Genomic DNA, 24,664 nt, shown 5'->3' with positions numbered 1-24,664 from the left:
ATGATGACAGCATATCCATGAGTAGTACATACTGCAAGCAAGAAGGGAAACTAGTATGGTAAGAGAGGCCAAATCAAATTATGAGAGAAAATTAGCAAAGCAGGCCAAACTAAATACATTTTTTTTTTTTTGTTTGTTTGTTTGTTATGGAGCAAGTAAGAGGAGGAAATGACTATGGTAGGATGACTTTAAACAATGCTGGTGGTAGGAAGATGACAGCGGCAAAATAAATAGTTAAGTTGCTGAGTGATCATTTTGCAAAAGTGTATCATCTAGGTGGAGATTTTACAGTTATTGATGTGAGAGAGAGAGAGAGAGAGAGATGTATATCAAAATTGAGGTAAATAAACAGGAGGTGGTCAGTATAATGAAAAATATTAATGTGATATGTGATCAATACTCTATAGTGGGCAGTATGTCTTTGTAAAGGGTAGGTCAGCCTGTGTATTACTATGTGCAAGAGATTTGGCATTGCCTCTGATGAAGTTGTTCAATCTAAGTCTCAGCTCTGGCAGGGCTCCAATGGAGTGGAAAGAAGATAAGATAGTTCATTGCATAAAGGTGGCTCCACGAGAAGCAGCAAACTACAGAACAACTAATATATCCGAAGTGGTTGTTAAAGTATTGGAAAAGTTGGTTAAAGGTAAAATCCAGCAGTGGTGAATAGGGATCAATACTTTATAGTGGGCAGTATGTCTTTGTAAAAGGTAGGTCCTGTCTTAATTTATTCACATTTTGTAATAAAGTGACAGCAGAATTGGATAAAGGAAATGGCTACACCATGATATTTGCTGGACTTTGCAGAGACATTTGATAGAATATCAATGGAAGACTATTACTAAAAGTTGTAGCAAGCGGGAATGGATATGAAGCTAGTAGCATAGATAAGGTGTTGGGGTAACAGACAGACACCAGAGCGTAGTATATGGTGGAATGGATTCTAGGAGAGTGAGGGTCACTAGTTGATTATATCAGGATTCTGTACTAGGGCCACTACTCTTTAATATGTATATCATTGATATAGGGAAGGATTTAATGGGAGATATTCAGTTATTTACTGATGATGCAAAACTGGGGAGAGCAATAGTTGATAAAGGTGATATAAGTAGCTTGCAGGATGATTTAAATAAATTGTGGGTAAAGGATGATGATTATCAATATAATGTTGAAAAATGTAAGGTTATGCACTTCAGGTTGAAAAGATTACATGCAGTGTATCTTATCGATGGTACTGGATTTCAGGAAATTGCTGAGGCTAGGGACTTGGAGATAATGGTGGACAGAGGGTTGAAGTTCAGAGGGCACATTGTAGAAGTTGGTAAAATAGCTCAAAGGATTACTTGGATTGAGAAACATGCTAGCAGTAAAGATAGGAAAGTTATTATCCATGTTTATAAAGTTATGATTCAGCCGTGTCTTGATTACTGTGCACAGATTTGGCACTATGGGTTTCCTGGGGATCAGGAGGTGGTAGAGGGGGATTCAGAGACAAGTGAGTAAGCTGGTGAGAAATCTGTGGAATGCTATCTATTGAGGATAGGTTGAGGGTGTGTGTGGGTTACGATATGAAGTTTGGTTGATAGGCAGAAAAGATGGAACATGATAGAAATTTATAAGATATTAAAGGAGTTTTATAAAATTGATGCAAAGGAAATTTTTCAATGCATGACGAATAGTGAGAGAACTAGGGATCATCCATGGAGGTTGTGTAAGAGTGTGGTTAGTAGGGGTGTGCAGACTAGATTTTTTACATGGAGAGGGTTAAATGAGTGGAATGGATTGTCAGAATTAGTTGCAAGTTCTGTGATAGTGAATGAGTTTAAGGAAAGGCATGATAAGTTTTGTGTGTAAAATATTTGGGTGTCCTGCAATGAGTCTCTAAACTCCATGGAGATATTGTATAATAATAATAACTCCAAGATCTCCAGCCTCATGAGTTACTCAAAGCATAATTCCACCAATATAATATGCCATTAAATATCATGCTAAAGTGCATAACTTGACTTGAATAGCTATTATTGTTTTCCCAGGATATTCAATAGCATCACTGATTGCTCTGCCTATATCTGCATCATTAGCAAAGTTGAAGATCTCCCATCAGGCCATTCTCGTTATCATTAATATATAGGTTAAACAACACAGGTCTGAGGACTGATTCCTGGAGAACACCACTGTCACCTTAAATCTGGCAGATTCATCCTCCCCCATATACCCTTTTCTCATACCTGTCCATCAGTCACCCACTTATTCAAGCCCAATAATTTATATTTCAATCCCATATTCTCTAGTTTATGCAACAGCCTTTCATGTGGTATCCTATCGGATGCTTTAACAAAATTCAACAGTATCATAGTGTATCTATTCCCTTTATCCAACTTACCCATAACATCATTATAAAATATTAATAAATTGCTCAAAGATGACCTCCCCTTTAGTAAACCCATGCTGTTCCTCCAAAGTATAGCTTGTTTGTCCGCCCATTTCTGTGCGAGTTTTTCTCAACCTTCTTCACAGCCACTCCAGAGATACTGATAGGCAGTTTTTTTTGTCAAACAATCAGTGCCAGTATGTATACTTTTCTAGCAAGAAATGTTGAATGTGTTGAAAATTAAAATGATACTGCTTTCACATGTCACAGCATGATCACTGTCACCAACTGACTGCAGAACAGTTGCATCCTTAGCTTAAACACCTTCTAGCACTACATTACATTAAAAATCTAACACTCTTCATCCTAGAATTCCTTCTTTGACATGCTGATTGTGAAAGTTGTCTCACAACACTCAATGTTAATGAAGTCTCCTTTGTTCTTATCATGAGTATTCTCTGCAACCCAGTCAATATTTGGATAATTTAAGTCATCCATAATGATTCATTGAGTACCATCAGGGTAAATTGGCAATGCATTTCATCATCCCCAGTAGTTGGAACAGCTCTGTAGCAACGACCACCACATATTTCATCATGTTAGCCTCCATTTCACACCTGATAGCCTCAAATTCATTGCTACACAGCACATTATTATCATCATTATTGCTCTCATGAGTTTCTATCCTAACTATGTTCAAGTCATCTGATATCCACATGTCACATGTCATACAGCCCAAGAAACAATTCAATTACTGCATGAGTCATTTCCTGGTCGTGTAATTACCCGTTTTGGTGATCAGAATTGGCCACCCAGATCATGTGACTTAACGGCGTTGGACTTTTTTCTTTGGGGTTTTTTGAAGTCTAAGGTTTATGCCAACAAGCCCACGACCACCCACGCCTTGAAGGAGGAAATTGAGCGCTGTATCAACGAAATTCAGCCACATTTATGCAAAATGGTCATGGAAAATTTCAACAAAAGAGTGCGTATGTGCCAGAAAAGCCGTGGAGGCCATTTATCCGATATGCTATTCCATGCATAACCCTATACTGTATACTTTATGAATCAATAAGAAATTACAATTTTTAATTAAAAACCTGTGTTTTCTATCAAAATTACTTCTTGCGTGAATTTTGGGACGCCCTGTATAATGGTTCTACAGTACTTGGGACTGAAGCTGATGTTAATGTTATTCTTCCTTCGTGAACACTGTGACATTTCAGGTTTCTCTTTTCTAGATCTCTTATTTGGTCTCTATACCTTTTCTGGGGTCTTCTCTTTGGTCTCTTTCCTTTAAATTTTATTTCATACATTCTTCTTGGTATTCTTTCTAAATTCATTCTCATTTGCCCAAAGAACCACTTTAAGTGAGAGTTCATAAGCATCTCTTCAACGCTACTGCATAATCTTGTTGTCACCTACACTGACAGAGCCTGAATTGGTGGTTCAGTAGTGTGTATGCAGTGAGGTGGCCCTATTGAAGCCACACAGCATGGAATGGACACAAATGTTAACCAAGAGTCTAAAAATCTACCTCATCGCATGTTCCTACTCATTATTTAACTAACACACCATTATAGGAAAATTAAATAAAAACATCTCTCAGAAAATTTTTAAAATACAAAGTAACACCAAAAAAAAAAAAAAAAAAAACTCTGCCACATCCGCTTCATCATTTGCATCATAAATGCAAATTTAAATAATGGACACCACCACATCCCAGACCTTATTTCCCATTTTGGGCCAATTGCAGTTACTGCAGTGTATCTTAACTGGACAAGTTGTACTCTGTATGAGTCCTGTTATAAGGGTTGCACATGCACATTGCATGATATTCTTGACATGTCAAATCTCTTCTTTTTTTTTGTCCTTCTCTTACTTCAAGTATTCTTTTCTTATTAGCGTATTATTCACCTGCTTTCTCTACTTCGCCCTTAATTTTGAAAATCATATAACATCTTTAAATTTCTTATCCTTGATGCTTGATTTCCTGCAGTCCTAAACAATGAAGTCATCTTTCATGTGAACTTTAATGTATACAACTCCAAATGACTCTCTTTTTCCAATTTCTCTGACTAAACTGGAAGAGAAGAAGCTGGGTTATTTGTTGTAAACAGTAGCATGATACAAATTGTCCATCTACCAACCAACCTGAATATGCGATAATCCTCTCCAGTCACCCAACATTCTAGATGTTTTCTTAACCAGTTCTCTCTCTCTTTCTCTCCCCCCTCCCTCAAAGTATACTGTTGATGTCATCACCATAAGTTCAAATGTTTATTTAAAGAAGGCGGCAATGCCTTATTCCATCGTCCAAACCTAAATCAGAACTACTCAGTCTTACTCTAATTCACACATCATCAAAAAATAATAATACTATGTTTCCTCAGTTATATTCCTTTCATTGTTCTATATGTAACATCACGCAGCTGTTATTATTTTAAATAATCCATTGTTCGTGTTCTATTTTGTATTCAACTGCCTGATGCCACCGATGACGTATACTTTTCAGGTTGAAATATATCTTAAATAAAATGTTATTCACTCTTTTCTTTGTTTTGTAGTGTTAATTTATTTTTGCATATCCTTTGAACTTGAATTCACTGGCCACCATCACTCCAGAATCCCTGATCTCAGCAGAGTTTGTCACGTGAGTAAGGTTTGAAGTCAGTAAGTGAAGGTCATTTATCTATATGAGTACGAGATGGGTGAAATAATAGAGCCCTGAGGAACACCTGCATTTATCTCTAAAAAATCTGAGTATGTTGAGAGAAAAAACCGGCAATCCAGTTACAAAAGGGAAAGGCAGACCATAAGATGACAATTTGCTTAGAAGTTCTTGATGCAAAAACCTTGGAAATTTCAAGTGAAACAGCACTTGTTTCTCCAAACCTTTCCATTCATGTACAGAGAAGTGGGTGAGGAGATCGGCCGAGATCTTACTTGGCAAAATCCATATTAGTGGTCTTGATTAGTTGATAGCCTCCAGGTGTCAAAGAAGTCCTTAAGGAAATTATCCTATCATTGATAGGGTTGCAGGTCAACACTGATTTGCACATACATTTTTTGACAATTATTGCTACTATGTTTCTGCTTATAGAATGATATCCATCAAAATAAATGGTATTGCCTAACTGTGATGTAAAGTATCCCTTGTTTATCCAATGTGTTTCTACAATTCCTAGTATATCGACGTTTAGTCTTTTCATTTCATTTTGCACTGTGTCCAGTTTGCCTATATGTAATAACCCTTGTACATTCCAAGTACCAATACGTGCAATTTTCCTTAATTGGTGCTTTTTGGTCATAGTTGGATTGTGGCTGAGAAAAGTATCAGTTTTTCAAATGTATAGGTTCTCAGCAGGTATTGAGATTGGGAGTGCACGTTCCTTTCCCCTCTGTGTCCAGAGGTACTACGTGGTTTGCCAGGCTGGCAGCTGCCCCACTTTTATCATCATTCTTCATTGTGGTTATGGTTGTCATGGGAGGATAGTAGAGTTGTTTCCCCTTGCCTTCTCTACCACAGAGCTGTAGCCAATAACGCTGATTCAGCCATGCCAAATAGCTGCCCGGACACAAGCCCTTTGGTGATATTGCATATTTTCAGGCTCATGCCAGTGCTGGAATGTACTGTTGTCCACTTCCACTGTATCTCACTTGTCTGGCTCTTACCCAAATGAGACTTGGGTGGCCTGCTAGTTGCTAAGCAATCACCGGTATAGCTCTCTCTGGGTCATCAGAGCATCAAGGTAGAGATACCTTTGAAGGGGATAGAGAACTGCAGTGCATAAGAAATTAAAAATTTGAGATAAGCATTGAACAAAGAACTAGTTTCATTTCAGAATATACACCAGAGGTTTCCAAACTGTGAAGTGTACTTCTCTTGGAGAGGTACAGACAGAATCTAGGGGAGGTGTGAAGAACCTTTTAGTTGTACATTATTACAATAAATCCACCTTTCACAAAATACTCGTTTCAAGTGAGTGGCATGGTGGTGGAGAAGACACCAACATTGCTTTCTCTTATGGCCAGCTTGTCAAAGTTGTATACCTGCAAATCAAGTCAATTTGGATTTGATGGATGATGCTGATAAGAAGAAAAATGATTTCATCGAACTACAGAGCAAATCTTTGCTAAGACAAAATTTTGTTAATCAAAATCTTGAATTCTGCTGTTACCAAATGGCTGCACACCCAGTTTTGGCAAGTAATGCTATTTTAGCTTTAATCCCATTTGCTGCAACCTATCTATTTAAATTCGGATTTTCAACATTAATCAGTGTGAAAAGTTTAGAAATCAATTGGATGCCAGACATGATATTCACTTAGCACTGTTCAGTCAAAAGACTGTTCTTAGATTTTCTGTCTTAATTGGTCGAAAGCAGCAACATCAATCTCATTAAAGTGGTAATGAAGAATTATATAATTATTTTATAATTGTTTAGGATAAATAATTACAAGAGGGGGGGGGGTCTGGAAAGTTCTGATAAACACCTAGAACAAAAATGATATTAAAGCAGCTGATATAACCACAAGAAAGAAAGAGCATATGCGGATACAGGAATATAAGAACATAAGTTTCCTTCATAACTCTGCTATCAGTATGTTCTTTCTTGTGGTTATATCAGTTGCTTTAATATCTTTTGTCTATGTGTTTATCAGAACTTTTCAGACGACCCTCCCTCATATTTTTGTTTCATTTGAACATTTTTATTTGTTTATATCTCTATTTTCACATTTTTCTTATATCTTTAAAAGTTGATTTGTATTGTTTTCATTGTTCATTTTAGTGTTTGGATTTTTAGGGAGGGTGTGTACATTAAGATTACACTGAAGGGAGGTGTGATAGCAAAAAGTTTGGGAACCCCTGGTATGAACTCTTCCTAATGAAAAAGTATCCATTTAATTGAGGGTTTGATAGACTTTGATTCCCCCCCCCCCCCCAAGTTTCAACAAAAGCTGCCAATGCTGAACCTTTTCCATTCCATGATAAAAAATTAGTTGTTTACTTATTTGCTTGCTGGCTAATCTTAGGAAACTATAAAAATAAGAAAAAAATATATTGAAGAGTGATCTTAATAGCGCAGTGGTCAGCTATCATTGCCTCAGGCTTCTGAAGTGAAATCTGACTCTGTGAAACTTCATTATCAATATCCCTTCTAAAAGGAAGAGTTGTAGCAGAATATGTAATAAAGTGTAGGTTCAGCCATCTGTGGGACAAATGTGTGTATGGAAAGGATTATGGCATGCCAAATGCAGTTACACAGATTTCATTCTGAATGGGTTGGTAATGATATTACACAATGGTGACATGAACTGCAAAAAAAAAAAAAAAAAAAAAAAAAAATGAAAACATTGTGGAGGCAATGACATATGTGGATACAGGAATATAAGAACATAAGTTACCTTCATAACTCTGCTATCAGTATGTTCTTTCTTGTGGTTATATCAGTTGCTTTAATATCATTTTTGTCTATGTGTTTATCAGAACTTTTCAGACCCTCCCTCGTATTTTTGTTTCTGTATTTATATATATATAAATGTATATAAATAAATGTATCTGTATTTACTGCGGCCTGTTTAGCTAATTTTCTCTCATAATCTGATTTGGCCTTTCTTACTATATTAGCCACTCTTCTTGCCTGCACTTCGCAAAGTTGATTATCATACACATGAGCATTACGAAGTGCAGACAAGAAGAGTGGCTAATATAGTAAGAAAGGCCAAATCAGATTATGAGAGAAAATTAGCTAAACAGGCCGCAGTAAATCCAAGAGTAACTATGGGTCCAAGGAAATTGTTAAATGCATGTACAGCAATCCCAGAAATATCAGAAATATAAGAGAAGTTTTTGGCATTGTTCAGCTCAGTTTGGTCAAAAATTATGGGCATCAGCAAAACATGGCTGACAGAAAAATGATAAAGGAATAGAATGTGAAGGGTATTATATTTTCAGGGAGGATAGAAAGAATAGGACAGGAGATAGGGTATTGTTGATGATAGCTGAAGAATTTCAGCCACCAAAATTAAAGTTGAGGATAATAGGTCTGGGGGAAATGGTGCATTTGCTATCTGGTGTGAGATATATGCCATAGGACCAAATATAGTGTTAGATAAACTTTATATATAGTGTTAGATAAAGTTAGTTACTGATATAGACCAGGATGTTCACCACTGGAAGATGTGGATACCATCCATTGACAGATTAGTGCAATGAGTACAAGGCCAAGCAATTATTACGGGGATATAGATTAGAGAGAGAGAGAGGGAATGAGACATGGCAAGATGGACATGAAATTTATACAGTTGCTAAAGGATAATTACCTGAAACAGCATGTCATGGAAAGGTACCAGGAGTTACAGAAAAGGTTACAGAAAATGTATCTGTAACCAAGGTAGACAGTCTGCATTCAGTCGGAGAAAGTGACTATGCGTTTTATTCTGGAAGGTTGCTAAACATGTGAAACTCTCTTTCAAGAAAGGGTTTTATGTTAATCTATAAATCTGGTAATCTTGACAGACTTAGGAGGCAGCTGCCAGTCTGATACTGTTTCTCTTAAATAATTTTTGATTGTTTGAGAGGAGCAGCATCAGACTTGCATACTCATGGTCAGATGGATAAATCAAGTGGAGATAAATGGATGAGTAGAGATATAAAGCAGGAGCTGCATGAAAAAGAAAACATTGTGGAAGGAATAACAAAGTTGATTATCATACACATGAGCAGTACAAAGTGCATGCAAGAAGAGTGGTGGCGGATGTAGTAAGAAAGGCCAAATCAGATTATGAGAGAAAATTAGCTAAACAGGCCACAGTAAATCCAAAAGAGATTTTCATTTATGTAACAAGTAAGAGGAGGAATGATTACAGAATGATGACTTTAATTAGTGCTGATTGTAGGAAGGGGTGACAGTGGCAGCAGAAGAAATAATTCATTTCCTGATCACTTTGCAAAAGTGTATCATCCAGGTGGATATTTTGCAGTTGCTGATGTCAGAATACTGAAATTTAATTTTTTGAAAAATATCTATTGAACTGAAAAATTTCAATATTTAAATTGAAAAATATCAGAACGAATGGGACTGGATGGCATCTCGACCTCTGCTATGCAAATGTGCAAGAGAAATTACCGTGGCTCTGGCAAATTTATTTAAGTGTCGGCTCTGGCAAGGGTATAAAGGAGTGGAAAATGGGGTATAATAGTTCCATTGCATGAAGGTGGCTCCAAGACAGAAGTGAAAATACAGACCAATTAATATCTCAAGGATGGTGGTTAAAGGTAAAATCCAGCAGCAGGTGATAGAATGCAAAATTCTATAGTAGCAGCATGGCTTTGTAAAAGGTATATCCACTCACATTTTATAATAGTGACAGCAGAATTAGATAGGATAAATGGCTATACCATGATACTTTGAGACTTTGCACAGGCATTTGACAGAATACTGCATGGAAAACTATTACGAAAATCGAAACAAATGAGAATGGATATAAAGCTGATGGCATGGATAGGGAGTGACTGACAGACAGACAAACACCAAAGAGTAATATGTTGTGGAATGGAATCTAGGAGAATGAGAATGACTAGTGGAGTACTAGGAAAACTGAGGAAGACAATAGTTGATAAAGGTGACAGAGATATCTTGTAGGATGATTTAAATAAATTGGCATTATCGGTAAAGGATAATGATTGTCACTTTAATGTTTCGAAATGTAAGGTTATACACTTTAGGTTGAAAATATTATATACTGTGTATATCACATTCATAGTACTAGATTACAGGAAACTGATGGGGGCTGAGGGTAATGGCAGACAGAGAGAGTTGACATTCAGAGGACATACTGCAGATGTTAGCAGAATAGCTCAAAGGATTACTTGCATGTTGAAAAAGCATGCAAGTCTAGATAGGAAGGTTATTATCTCTCTATTTCACTATAATTTGACTGCATCTTGAGTACTGGTCACATATATGGTCTCTTGGTTTTTTTTGGGGGGGGGGGAGGGATCAGGACGGGATAGAGAGGATTTAAAGATGAGTGACCAAGCTGGTGACAGATTTGTGGAATGCTCCCTACAAGGATAAGTTGAAGGTGTGTAGGTTGCAAAGTTTAGTTGATAGGTAGAAAAGAGGAGACATGAGAAAATTATCATCATCATTGATTTCCTGATATGTACTCTCAAGGATGTTCAGGCTACAATGACAGCACTACATGAATAAGTTTATATTATTAATCCAAATTTATCTATTACTTGTTAGCACTCTAATATTGTTGTATCAAAAATTATAACTGAATCAGTCCACCTAGATCTTGGTCTTCATCTAGGTCCTTTTTCCTGCCATCTTGGCATGAAACATGCTTTGCTAACCTTTCCTTTCTCATTCTGTTTAAGTGACCATACCATCTTAAAATAGCCTTCCCTGCTCGCACATTCTTGAATGCAAACCATGTCACGTCCCTTCCTAATGTCTCTATTTTTAATATGAATTTGCCATTAATGCCATTTATTCACTCTCCTAATCTTTCTCAGAACTTTCATATCTGTAGTTCTAATTGTTGATTAAGTGCTTTATTTTTAAACCAACTCTCAGATAACTCAAACTTGGTTTGAACACTGTTTTGTACACTACTACTACTTTAGTGTTTGGGCTAATTTTTCTCTTATTGAATATTAATTTATTCAATTGGCTCCCAACCATACCAGCTTTGCTTATTCTATTATCCATTTCCAAATTTAATTTGCCATCCTCACTGAACACTGTGCCTATATAACTGAAATATTTTACTTGTTCTATAGGCTCTCCATTCGGAATGCAGCGGACGTTATCTCTGTTCTTTCCTATTTTTTTTTATTGTTTTGATCTTTTTATTGCTGACATTTCATGTCAAATTTGTTGTAGTGTTATTCAATTAGTTAGAGAATCCTTGAGATTTGCACTAGTGTATTTAGAAGTGTAACATCTGCATAAAGCAAAGAACTAAGTTTGATATCTCTGATTCTAATATCTAGTTTAATGCCACTTTCTTTCATAATGTGATCCATATAGATGATGAATAAGAGTGAAGATAATGTACATTCCTGTCTTACCCCTGATTTTACATCAGACTATCTTCCTGTATTTCCTTCAATTCTGACTGCTGATTTACAACTCAAATATAGACTATGTATTGCACAGCATAATGTTCACTTTATCCCATATGATTGTAGTGTTTTGAAAAGCTTTTTTTCTGGGTACCCTGTCATTTGCCTTTTCCAAATCTACAAAATTTAAATACAGATCCTCATCTTATTCCCACAGTTCCTTAGCTATTTGTTTTGAAGTGAAAATCTGATCTTGATAATCTCTGTTTGACCTGAAACCAGCTTGTTCTTCAAGTTTCTCTTCTGCAATTTTTCTCAACCTCTTTTCCAGTATGCTTAGATAAATCTTACCTGAAACATTTAGTAGAGAAATTCCTCTGATCTTGATAATCTCTATTTGACCTGAAACCACCTCGTTCTTCAATTTTGAGAGTGGCACTTTCAAACCAGTGCTTTGGCTACACTATGTTGATGATGTGCTGGCTATATGGCTACATGGCCCAGACACATTTGATATATTCTTAGTGCATTTAAATAGCCAATACCCAAAAATTCATTTTATAATGGAACTGGAAGCTAATGACTGTCTGACCTTCCTGGATGCACTAATCGCACGTCTTCCAGATGGTTCCTTATCATTTTCAGTTTATAGAAAACCCACACATACAGGAAGATATTTGCACAATCGCCCATCTCAACACTATGGTATCCTAAAAACACTAACCCACAGAGCTAGAGCAATTTGTTACAATGATAATGCTCTCACTGCTGAACTCACTCACTTATGTCACACCTTAGCCAATGGCTATGATCCCCATAAGATAAATGCTCCCCAGAAATCCCTTCCCCATCCCACTGTCTTCCACAGAAGATTACAACAAAACTGTCACCATCCCATACATTCAAGGCACATCTGATGAAAAGATATCTAGAGTGGTTGCCAATTTGACATACGTTTTTTTAAATATGGTGCATAGCTGATGTTTAAAATGTATGTCAAATTCAACCATCATTCATTCATTCACCCAAGGACAGAATCTCTACTTTATCACATTCAGGAGTCTATGATGGGCCTTGTTCGTGTAATCAAGCCTACTATGGACAGACAGGAAGAACTATGGACATCCGCCTCATTTGAAAATAAGAAATACATCTGGCATTATTGCTATGGCAAGTCAGATCTAGCATACCATGCCTTGGATACCCCTGCACACAGGAATCAATTGGAAAAAAACAAAAGTAATGCACAGAAGTTATTATAAGTCAGAGATTGTTATTGGAATCAACAGAAGCCCTGAAACACACTCAACCTCAACAAGTATGGCTGTAAAAATTTGCCAAAGATTTGGGAGACAGTCATCTTAAGACCTAATTAATACCTGCTTTCTCTCTTGTTTTTTTTTTTTTTTCCCTCAACATAGATGGTGCCTAATTAGGACTTTAGTCCTTTGTGTTGTACGTTACAATTGTTCAAACTAGTCCTATTGTTATACTGAATTGTTGTTGTTTTGCATACAGTAACAAACAGTTTTTGTTACAGTATGCAAAACAACAACTCTCTGGGTTAGTGTTTTAGGATACTCTGAAGGTGCTGGATAGAATACCAGCAAAATATCAGCAATAAGTTAATAAATAGTTATTTTCTTATCAGTCTGTGTTCTCATCTATACAACATTAATCAACAAAGTCTTCCCATGGCTTTTGTTTAGCTTCTCTTACACATAGCTTAGTTCTCTTAGATTTTTCTCTATATTCTTCCATGGCATCTGCTGACTTACTTGCTAGGAACTTTTGATATGCTTTTTTCTATAATATTGATGCAAAAGAAATTTTTCAATTAATACTAATAGAGAGAGAAGTAGAAGTCATCCTTGGAAGTTATAAGAGTGTAGTTAGTAATGGTGTGTAAACTAGATTTTTGCTTAGAGAGTAGTGATTAAATGAACTGGATTGCCAGAATTAGTTGTGAGTGCCCTAAACATTGAAAGTTTAAGGAAAGGTATGAAAGATATTGTGTGTATAAGGTGTTGTTGTGGTTGTGGGTCTACCATGATGAGTCTTCTAACTCCATTAAGATACACATATAATAATAATACTATACTTCTAGGAATTACTTCACTGAACTGTCAGACTTCTTAGTAGTGATACATCACATTATTCATTGAATAAAATGTATCATTTATATCACGACACTTCTTGCTTTGTAATTTTTCAGCTTTTGTGATTCTTGTACAAGTTTTTCTGTTAAGAAATCGGAACATGTTGTCTTAGTAAATGCCATTGTTTTAGGCATTCCTCATTGAGTACTGTCTGCCAATTCCCATTTCACTTTTATTGTTACCGTTCATCCTCTCCTTATATTTCTTATTCACTTATCTCGTGCCCAAGCAGCTTGGCATCTTGGAAACCTAACTGATTTGTTGTATTGTGTCTGTTAATTTCACATATTCTTCTGACTGGTTTGCTTGCTTTTTCAGGATGAAAAACCCAAATTTCTAGGAGGTAATTGCTGATGTCTCCATATGAGATGGCCAACTCACCTTCAGTCAAAAGGTGAGTTGGCCATCTGTTCAAATACTGTTCAGAATAAAGAACATATAAGTTCTTTATTCTGAACAGTATTTGAACAGAGGCCATTTTAAAGTGCATTATCAATATTGACAGAAGTTCTATCACTCTTTTACACTTTTATGCATTTATTGCACCTTGATACTAAAGATTGGACTATTGAAGTTAGGTTATAGGACATTTTCAGTAAAGTGGTATTTGTAGTTTAAAGGTTGCATATCTGAATTGAATTTTCTGATTTTGACATTAACATCATTAATAACTAGAAGTCCAATGGAGAACTTCTAGTTATTTCCTAAAGTAAAGGCACATCTCAAGAGTGTCCAAATTGAAAATAATGAGATGAGCAGATGAAAGCAAAGGTGAAGTGGTTCTGAAAAGTTAATCATGGCAGTTTTAAAAAAATTGTTAAATGGTAGAAAAAATGTATTGAAAGAGAGGGGGGGGATTAATTTGAGAAACAGTGTATAAAATTGAAGTAGACTTCAAGATATCATTTTTTTTCTTCACTGACATTGCTTTTCAATGAGAAACTATCATAATGCAGGCATTATTTTTGGATTGCTCCTCATGTTATGTCCATAGTGTTCCAAAAAAAAGTACATTGCATTTGAACAAATTGTTAACCTTAGAGTAAAGAATGAGATTATATTAAAAATAAAAAATGGCTACATTTGTTCTCAGCAAAATGATTTGCAAGTGACTTTAACATGTTCGTTGCCACGCTACTTCGGCATAGTCTGTTCCCATACACCGAGCAATTTCACTTCTTCAAGGTCGGTACAGTACTCTTGTTGCCGGCGGTTAGTGTCATACGAGTATACTCGTAGTTGGCTTGTGCAGAGCATATACCATCTATGAGAATACACAGTTTTGATGCTAGCTCCACAAGCCAAGCATTTTCACTTCTTCAAGGTCAGTATGGTAATCTCGTTGCCGGCAGTAAGCGTCATACGAGTATACTCGTAGCTGGCTTGTGTAGCTGCCAACTACGAGTATACTCGTAGTTGGCAGCGAACATGTTAACAAGTTTAGCTCAAAAGTTAATTCATCTGAATAGGCTGTGTAAGCTCATAGAAATTCAGTTTCCTCTTCCCTTCTATTGTATATTCTAAATATAAAATAAATGAAAACAATTTGTTATATTGAGTCACTCTTTCAAATACAGCTGTAGTAATAAGTCAAAAGATGTAACTATTGATTTAGATTTTAGGTGTGCGATATGATATTGAGATAAATTTGCGTATATATTCTTTTCAGGTCTGATTTAATTCAATATACTGTTGATGATATGAGAGATGAAAAAAGTTTCCAAGAGAATATCACCTTTGGCCAGCTTGGGTATGTAACATTGGTTATTAATGGAATCATTAATTTCTGTGGTGTTGGAAGTTTTTGCTAGGTGGTGTATTCTACTTGATAAGAAATTATATTGTTTTAATCCTTATTTTATGCAAGCATAGGTGAACAAAAATTACATGTGAATTATCTGCACAACTAGGATACTCTTATATAGAGAGAAGTTTACTTCATATCCAGTTGTTCTGTATGCATAATGCTCAGCACATTCTTAGACAGTGTATAATGTGTCTTATGGTGAGAATTCACCATCCAGACCAGTTTTAACTTATATTGAGGTTTCATCAAGGGAGCTAGAGCAGCAGAGATGGTGAAAAAGATCTTGATGGCAGAAGTAATTTTTCCATATGTAAGTAACAGATTGTATCACAATCTTTGTTTTTAAATGAAAGTCCCACCCACAGAATGTTTTAAACTTATATAATCCAAGTATCCCATAATGATAAATAAGATAATCCTTAGCACACTGCTCTACAGATTAAAGATAGTACTTTCACACTGAATTATGAAAATCATCTATTACCTTAAAGATTCACAAAAAAACTTAATGGCAGTAGGATTCAAACCTTAGCCTGCAAGTTGGAAAGCAGAGATGCTACTATTTTGTCTGCTAGGCTAACTTCTAGATCATTGTACGTATATCCAAAGCAAATCATGTATCAAAGAGTCATAGGGATATAATGCAAAGGATATAGCATCTTCAGAGGGAACAGGATTGGGGAGAAGTTTTGCTAATGATAGTAGAATAATTGAATCCCAAAAAAAGTTCATCAGGAGGACACAGATGCAAGGTCAGTTTATTTGAGACTATCCATTATGAGATAGAGGCCAACAGGATGAAATATATAATTGGTTGCTGCTTTTATTCAGGAGATATAAGGGAGAATGTATATGCTTTTAGCAGTGCCATGGCATAAGAATTTGGAGAGATATTGCCAGTGCATGTGAGATGGTCAAGGGATGTTTGAAGAAAGCAGTATACCCAGAGTCAGGAGGATAAATCAGGTGGGAGTTAGATGGATGAATAGCAACATGAAGCAGGAGCTGCAGAAAAAAAAAAAAGTCTGGAGGGAATATAACGGAAAAAGGTGATCAGCAGGCCCATGGTGATCAGCATGCTCTGAATGGTAAGGAAGACCAAAGCTAATTACAAGAGAATGCTAGCTGATTAGGCCAATTTTTTTTAACTATGTGGCAAGTTGAAAGAAAGAAAAGAAAAGGAATGCCTCTTGGAGGATGAATTTAAAAAGTGATTTATGAAAGAAGCAAACCAAATAGTTGAGATACTGAGTGATCATCTTGTAAGGGTGTACCATCTAGGTAGTAATATTGCATTGTTGGATGTCACATTGATATTGATAGTAGAATAGAGATGCTTAGGATATTGCAGAATCTTAATGCAAACATGACTACAGGATTAGTCACGTTTGCATTAAACCTTCCAAGCTGTTTAATTTAAGCCTCAGTACTGGGAAGGTGCCAGCATAGTGGAAAGAGGACAAAATAGTCCCACTGCATAAAGGAGGCTCTAAGACAGAAGTAGCAAATTATAGACTAATCAGTATCTCAGGAATAGTGGTGGTTAACCTTCCAAATGGCTAGGACGTCTATAGATGTCCAACTAAATCTGGATATGTTTCAGCCCACCTGTTGAAAGAACCTGGATAAGAAGTGCAATTTGACTGTCGTGTCCATTAGAAAGTGTGATAAACCCTCACGCTGAAGAGAACGGTTAATCGGATTATCTCGCTTTCATAGCTGCCGTTGCCTATAACAAGAAACGCACTTCCTTGTTCCATGCTGGGTAACTGGATTTTAGTTATAGGACAGACCAAATATAGAGAAATTATTTATTTTTGTTTTCTATTTTTATTGTACAATACAATTTTAATGTATGGACAAAATAAAGATCTTGTATAATTTCTTCACTTAAATATTGCCTTACCTTGGAGAACCAATTTAATTTTTTATTTTTTTGTGCTAATTTTTTTCTAATCGCTTACCAGAGAAAAGATTTTTCTTTGTTCTCGAAGAAATTAATTACGATAATTATTTGAAATATTCTTTTAAAAAAAGAAAAGAAAACCGGCTGCCGATGTTCCAGTTTATATTATTTTTATTTTTGTACAAAACCATCGAAATTGAATAATACTTCACAGATTTCCTTTAGGACACGCTTGAGCAACTTTGCTTTATAGAGAATAACATGAAATTCTTTAATCATATTGCTAAATTTTTTCTTCATGTTGTATAGTAATCTACTGTTCTTTGTACTTTCACTTTCTTGGTTTCCTTGTATAATTGGTCATTACAAAATGAAATTAACAGTTATGATTTAAATTTATATTTTCTGCATGATTCAGATATTTTATTCTCCAATTTTTAAAGTAAGCAATACATTTACTTATTTTTATCATTCAAAATATGTATATCAAATGTGAAATTTCATTTCCTTTCACAATAGAATTGAACTTTATTTCACCTCTGATAGTTTAACCCCCCCTCCCCCGTTGCATTACTATCACACACCCAAAAACTGTTATGAAACATAGGTACAGTTTTTATTTAATTCGTTATTTTTCTCTAGTAATTGTTCCACATAACTTTAATTTTTCAATACTGAAACTATGTGGTGATTATTATAAATTAGAAAATATACATATTATTTCCTGATTATTATAAATCAGGAAATTATGTGATATTTGGATATCGGCGAAATTAATATTTAAAATCACTGTCATCCTTCAAATGCAATATCAGAATAAAGAAAGTGGAAAGCCAAACAAGAAATTTCTGCCCGTAAAATATTCAGATATTGCTTGAGGCTCTTTAGTGTGCTGCATGTTCTATTGTTCTGTTTCTCAGTGGGGGTTAGTAATCTCCATTAGCTTCGAGCTGGGCAGAAAGGAATTACTGGACAGAAAAGAATAATTAGTAAGTATATTCAAGACACAATTCATTTACAAGATGGCAAGCAGCAGCAGTAGCAGTGACACTCATGGTAAGAAAAGAAAACTTCGTGGGATGCAGAAAAGTTGGAGCCTTCGCCTTTCAAGCAGCTCTTGTTCTACCGATGAGGAGAGAAATCTTTCTAGCTCTGAAGATAGCGATTCTGCCTGTACTTTAGATATGTCTTTGTGCAGAAAATGGGTGATCGCCACTGAATGTACACCAGTTTGTCCACGGTTTCCCTTCATAGGTAAGCCAGGAATTACGGAAGACTTTGACTCCAGTAATATTTTAAGCTCTTTCCGTCTATTTTTAGACGATGATATTCTTTCCTTCATAGTGGAACAGACTAGCCTTTATGCTTGCCAACAACATCAGCAAGTTGAGTACAGTCTGCATTCTCGCAATAAACTTTGGAGCCCAATAGATATCAACATGCTCCTTACATTTATAGCACTCTTGATTGTGCAAGATATCGTGAAAAAGCCCGTTCTCGAAATGTATTGGTCTACAGACTGGATTCTGAACACGCCAATGTTTCATGATGTTATGACTGAAAAACAATTCAGTCTCATCATGAAGTATTTGCATTTTCAGAATAATGAGGAATACGATCAGGCAACACATCCTTGCCCAGTCCTCAATGAAATTTATGATTTTCTGATGAAAATCCGTCAGAAATGTAGATCACTCTACGTTCCTGAGACAGACTTGAGTATCGATGAAAGCCTTATTGCATTCAAAGGTAGACTGAAATGTAAGCAGTATATTCCCAAAAAGAAAGCGAAGTATGGAGTAAAATTTTTTATACTTCGCGAATCGGAAAGTGGATATCTTAGGAATTTCAAACCTTATATGGGAAAGCAAACTGTAATCGAGCATGATAAATATTTGGATCTCCCCTTGTCGATGCATGCAGTAATGCAGTTACTAGACCCTTTACTGGGGAAAGGTTACTGCATTACAATGGATAATTACTATATGTGTCCTGAACTCGCTGATTTGCTTTTACAGCATCGTACAGATAGTTATGATACTGTAAATGCAAAAAGGCGAGATATGCCTCCAGATCTGGCTTCAGGAAAGCTATCGAAGGGGGAAATCTGAGCTTATCAGCGAGGGAAAGTCTTTGCACTACGTTGGAAAGACAAAAAAGATGTTTTTCTGCTGTCTTCCCTGCACAGTCCATCAACGGAATCCACGGAGAAGCATGGTTTGAAGAAAGAAAAACCCATTGCTGTGTGTGCATACAACGACACTATGGGTGGAGTCGACAGGTGCGATCAGCATCTATCATTCTACTCTGTAATGAGGAAACAGCATAAAAAATATTACAAAAAAGTGTTTGGACATGTATTGGATTTTGTTATTTGGAACAGTTTCCTCCTGCACAAGAAAAAATGTTTGTCTACCATAACATATCTAGAATACAGAATAGAAATTGCGAAAGCATTGCTGCATGCACATGCACCTTCTTCAGCAAGCAGAAAAACAGGAAATCCTGCCAGACATCTGAGGTTGAACGCTGCTAACTCCAACCATTATCCCGAAAATCTACCACCAATGGCTAACAAAAAAAATCCTGCAACCAAATGTTATGTATGTAATAAAAAAATATCAGAAAGGAAACAAAAATCTGGTGCCCTGAGTGTAAAACTGCTTTGTGTGTTTACCCTTGCTTCAAGGTGTTCCACACTGTTCAAGAATTTTAAATTCTGAACAGTATGAAATAAAAAATGTTTGTTTTCAAGGCCATCAAAACAGTCCTTTTCAGGACTACAAATATTGATAGAGGGATACCTGAATGTACTGTTTCCTTTTCATCTTGAAGCTAATTTTTGAGTTCTTTTTATGACACAGAATGATATTTTCGAAGGAATAAAATATAAGAGGAACTGGAATAGTCTTTCCAGTTCTTCTGGAACTGAAAAGAGTATTCCAGGTAAAGTATTTCACCAAAACAATAAAAAATAATGAAATAAAATCTACCCTATATGTATATAAAATAATAAGCCTTTTTATGTCATGTTTTTCGAAACGTTTTGAAACTCGGGCTACCCTGGGTGTCGAGTCTTCAAAATTCAAGTCATCAGAATTCAGGGGCAGAACCCCCTTTCGAGCTATCACAATTGAAGGAGAACTGGCCAACCAGACCGGAACACGGGGGGGGGGGGCATAGCCCCCTAGTTAATAAATGAAATATATAAATAATAACGGGAACATTTTCACCTTGCCAACACTTAACATCGATGTGATATGGGTTCCAAATTTCTAGATTCGGAGATATATATATATATTACAAAGTTTTGTAATAAAAATATCTGCCACAATGAAGTTTAACACAATCAACAATATTATTACTACCTTATTTCTGTTTCTCGTGTGGGAGAAAAATGGTAAAATGTCACTCTTATAATTATATGAGATGTTATAATGGCAAAAATAGTAAGAAAAAAGTCATTTGCACTTTCTCTTCAAAACACAAAGAAAGAACGTTGTAAATTCAGCCAGTGGAAAAGAAAATACTACATATTTTTCTTCTGCTATCTGATTTTTTTTTTTCTTGTAGTACAAAGAAGAAATCACTGCATATAACATGGAGTCTGCAGGAGGGAAAAATCTGGAAATTGGTTACGTTATAACAAATAGAGAAATCATGTCAGAAAAATTATTCACATAAGATTCTAATCTCAGCAGACATAACATTTTCTTCTAGATTACATATCTAAAGTAACTGAACCCTTGCTACTATTTTACACTAAAATGAATGGGTATGTTCTCCAAGTGATTTACGTTTGTAACAGCTGTCTTGCGAATGATTTATGAAATAAATTATCTGAAATATCCGCAGATTGATTAGGTCTATACCCCCCCCCCAGAAAAAAAAAAGAAGATTATGAAACGCATGTGCACCTTTTCTTTGAAAATAATTCAAGTACTCTTTTTCGAGATAATTGTATGATTTAATTTTTGATAATAAAAGTGAAACTGATCATTATAAATTAAGTAATTATTTTGGCATAAATAATGTATAAGCATGTAAACGAAATGTCGGTATTTCTGTTAGGAAATAGGTAATCAACAATCGAAAAGGAAACAAGACATTCTTGACATATTCTGCACCACTACAGCCTGAGGCACTTTAGTGTTCTCCCCTTTCTTCTCAATAGCACTGAGAGTAATAAGCCTTCAACTTTTCCTCCAGCTAAGAGGTTATTACCAAGTATTTATAAGACGTAGATTATTTCAGAAATAGCTTCTAGCCCCAGAAGAAGTAATATTTAGATTTTTTTAAAGAAAAACAAACAAAAATAATACTACTGAACTTTCTTTTGTGTGGTATGCATATAAACAATTTTGCATGGTGAAAATATAGCATATTATTTCTAAAATTTCACATACTTTGCAGACAGTAGAACAGCTGGTTTTAGATTGCAAATAAATAGAACAGAATTAGAAGCTCCACGGTACAATCTGATTGCCATATATCTTTTGTCAAAATGATAAAATGAAGTAATTGATTTTGAATACTGTCTAGAAAAGCTTTCAAACCTGTATAGAAATTTAGAGTAGTTATGCAATTGAGTTCCAGGAGAGGATAAGGAGGTTGGGAGGGGGGGGGGGAAGCATCAGAAAATCTTCAAAATGAGCAAAAATTTTGAATCATTCCGTATATGATATTTTTCACATTATATTTTCAACATATCTACGAGGATATGCACTAGATATTATCGTAATATGCATAATACAAATAAATAAATAAATAAAAGACGAAGGCGAAGAATCACTGCTAAAATATCATTGGATATAAATTTTTGATACCAAAAAGACACACAATCGGAAACAGAGTAATGCAATTTAGCATTTTAACATTTTTTTTTTATTTTGTCTTTATGAATAACAAAAAATCGTTTCTAAAACTGAAATGTGATGATCCATATAATGCTATTTGGCTAGAAACGAAAGCAAAAGGACATATTTATTTCAATAAATATTATTTAAAAATATAAATATTTGACATAACATTTTCAAAGCAAACATTTGGAAATTCTGAAATTCGAAGAAAAAATTATTCAATTATTATACGTAAAGTGAAAGAACAATCAGTGCAACTCTTCCGGTGCACTGATTTGTAGAATAAAATACACCAAATTTACTATCACTAAATAGATGCATTGCAAAAGCTGATCAGTGGCCATTTCAGGATTGATTTTTTTCGCATATGTGAAATTCGTTTCAATTTTTGGGAAGAGACACAATAAATCATTTTAGAGGCAAGAAAGGTCAAATAACTTAGGACAGTAAATGAAATTCTAAGCAACACAATAGACGTAAAGACAGGGGGATACAAAGGTCACTCAGCAACAGTTAATCCACTAATGGCTATAGAATAGCCGTAACGAGATTAACGGCGGAGGAAGGTAATGGCATGATAAAAGGCAGAATGCCGACGAAGTTTTGATCCATGAAAAAAGCTAGGGAGAGCTGACTATTTCATCCACACCAGCCGGTTGGGAGGTTAAGGTATTGGAGAAATTAGTAAAATAATTCAGGGCTGGGTGAACAAGAATATGATACTTTATAAGGGACTTGGTTTTGTGAAGGATAGGTCTTGCCTTAGTAATTTGCTTACTTTTTATAATAGTATCAATGAAATTAGATAAAAGAAATGGCTACTCAGTGATTCTGCTGGATTTTGCAAAGACATATGACAGATGTTAAAAGTTTATTTTTCACTTGGTTAGACTATAATAAATTTAATTTAATCCTTTATCCAAGTGTGTGCAAAACGTTTGTGCCTGAAAGTATCTTCAGGACTGGGGTAAAGTGGTACAACACCAGGCAACTCCTTACAAAGGTGGAGCAAGCTACCAACACTCCTATCTCAGTATCTCCCATAATGCAAAACACATCTCCTTGCAGATATGCATAATGGTATGCATTAAGGGAAAGGCCACTACCCAGACTAGTTTCGACCTTTATTGAGGTCTCTTCAGTGGGAGCCAGGCCCAAGTAGAGATACCAGGCAGAAGCATTAGCAAGGTCATCTCCTCCTATAGGAGCTGCCAAACGGTGTGCCACCTTTTTATTAAATTACTTTTATTAAATTACTCTGGATTTAGAGAAAGATGTTAAAAGTTTATTTTTCACTTTGGTTAGACTATAATAAATTTAGTTTAATCCTTTATCCAAGTGTGTGCAAACAAAGTTTGCACCTGAAAGTATCTTCAGGACTGGGGTAAAGTGGTACAATACCAGGCAACTCCTTTTTATAAAAATATCTTCAAAATATCTGGATAATTTGCAGCCACCTCCTTTATCTGCACTTTAGCTTTGCCTGTGATTAGAACATTATGTAGGCTATTTCTCTTTTTGAAACCCTCAAATCACCCAGCATGGAATTCTTCTTTTCCATCATTGATAGCTCTTTCTTTCATGGTTGCAAAGAGACTTTTTGGCTTACTGATTCTTTTACTTATGATTAAAGGTTGGGAAAATCTTTAAAATAAAAAAAGTAAGGAAAACAGTTGCAAAGGGGCACGAGATATGATCATCAAAATGCTATGTAATTAGCAGACAACATAAATTTCGGCTGTAAATTTGAAACATAGTGTAGTATGCCATTAAAAAATAACATTGTTTTAAATCGGTAAAATAATTATTTCATCCTGGTGAGTGATAGCCGTACGACCTCTTCTACTGTCAGCATGGGGATTCCCAATGCTGTGCTGAGTCTCTAGCCGTAAAAACGTATAGATAGAAAATTTAGAAAATCTGTATATGTAAAATGTTGAGATGTATATAGGCACACTAATCGAATTTGGGTAATGAAAAAAAATGATGTACTAATCGAAAATGCACTAATCAGGGGCTTATTAATTGAGGGATTCCTGTACAGATCTTTGTTATATTCCCATGACTTCTCAACTATTTGTTGTAAAGTGAAAATCTGATCCTGACAGCCTCTATTTGGCCTGAATCCAGCTTTCTTCACCAAGCTTCTCTTCCACAATTCTTCTCAACCATTTCTCAAGTATACTGGCATAAATCTTACTAGGAACACTCAGCAGGGAAATACCTCTGTAATTCTCACATTCAGTTTTATTTCCCTTTTTATATATATGGGTACTATGAGAGCTCTACTCCAATCATTGGGAATTCGTCCTTCTGTCCAGGCCCTCTGAGCTATGCAGTGCAGCCATTCTAAGATTTTATACTTCCATACTTGTGCATTTCTGGTCAAATATCATCTACTCCTGCTGCCTTTCCACATTTCAGGCCTTTGATGGCTTTTTCTACTTCAAGTATGGATATGTATTCCTGATTGCATGCCTGTCA

The 24,664-nt window shown here is 35.6% G+C and overlaps 1 protein-coding gene across 1 annotated transcript in view; it reads left to right on the top strand.

Moving 5' to 3' along the window:
• Nucleotides 1-24,664, top strand: part of LOC150096632 (uncharacterized) — a 100,436-nt gene that overhangs the window by 55,708 nt on the left and 20,064 nt on the right. Inside the window, exon 6 of the mRNA XM_090408597.1 lies at nt 15,278-15,358. Coding sequence (XP_090264723.1) covers nt 15,278-15,358 — 81 coding nt within the window. The remainder of the gene's footprint in view (nt 1-15,277; nt 15,359-24,664) is intronic.

The sequence above is a fragment of the Typopeltis vanoorti genome, chromosome 18 (genome assembly GCF_054136105.1).
Source record: "Typopeltis vanoorti isolate ZY-2024b chromosome 18, IOZ_Tvanoo_1.0, whole genome shotgun sequence".
NCBI lineage: Eukaryota > Metazoa > Arthropoda > Arachnida > Uropygi > Thelyphonidae > Typopeltis > Typopeltis vanoorti.
This window is presented reverse-complemented; position numbering and strand designations above follow the sequence as displayed.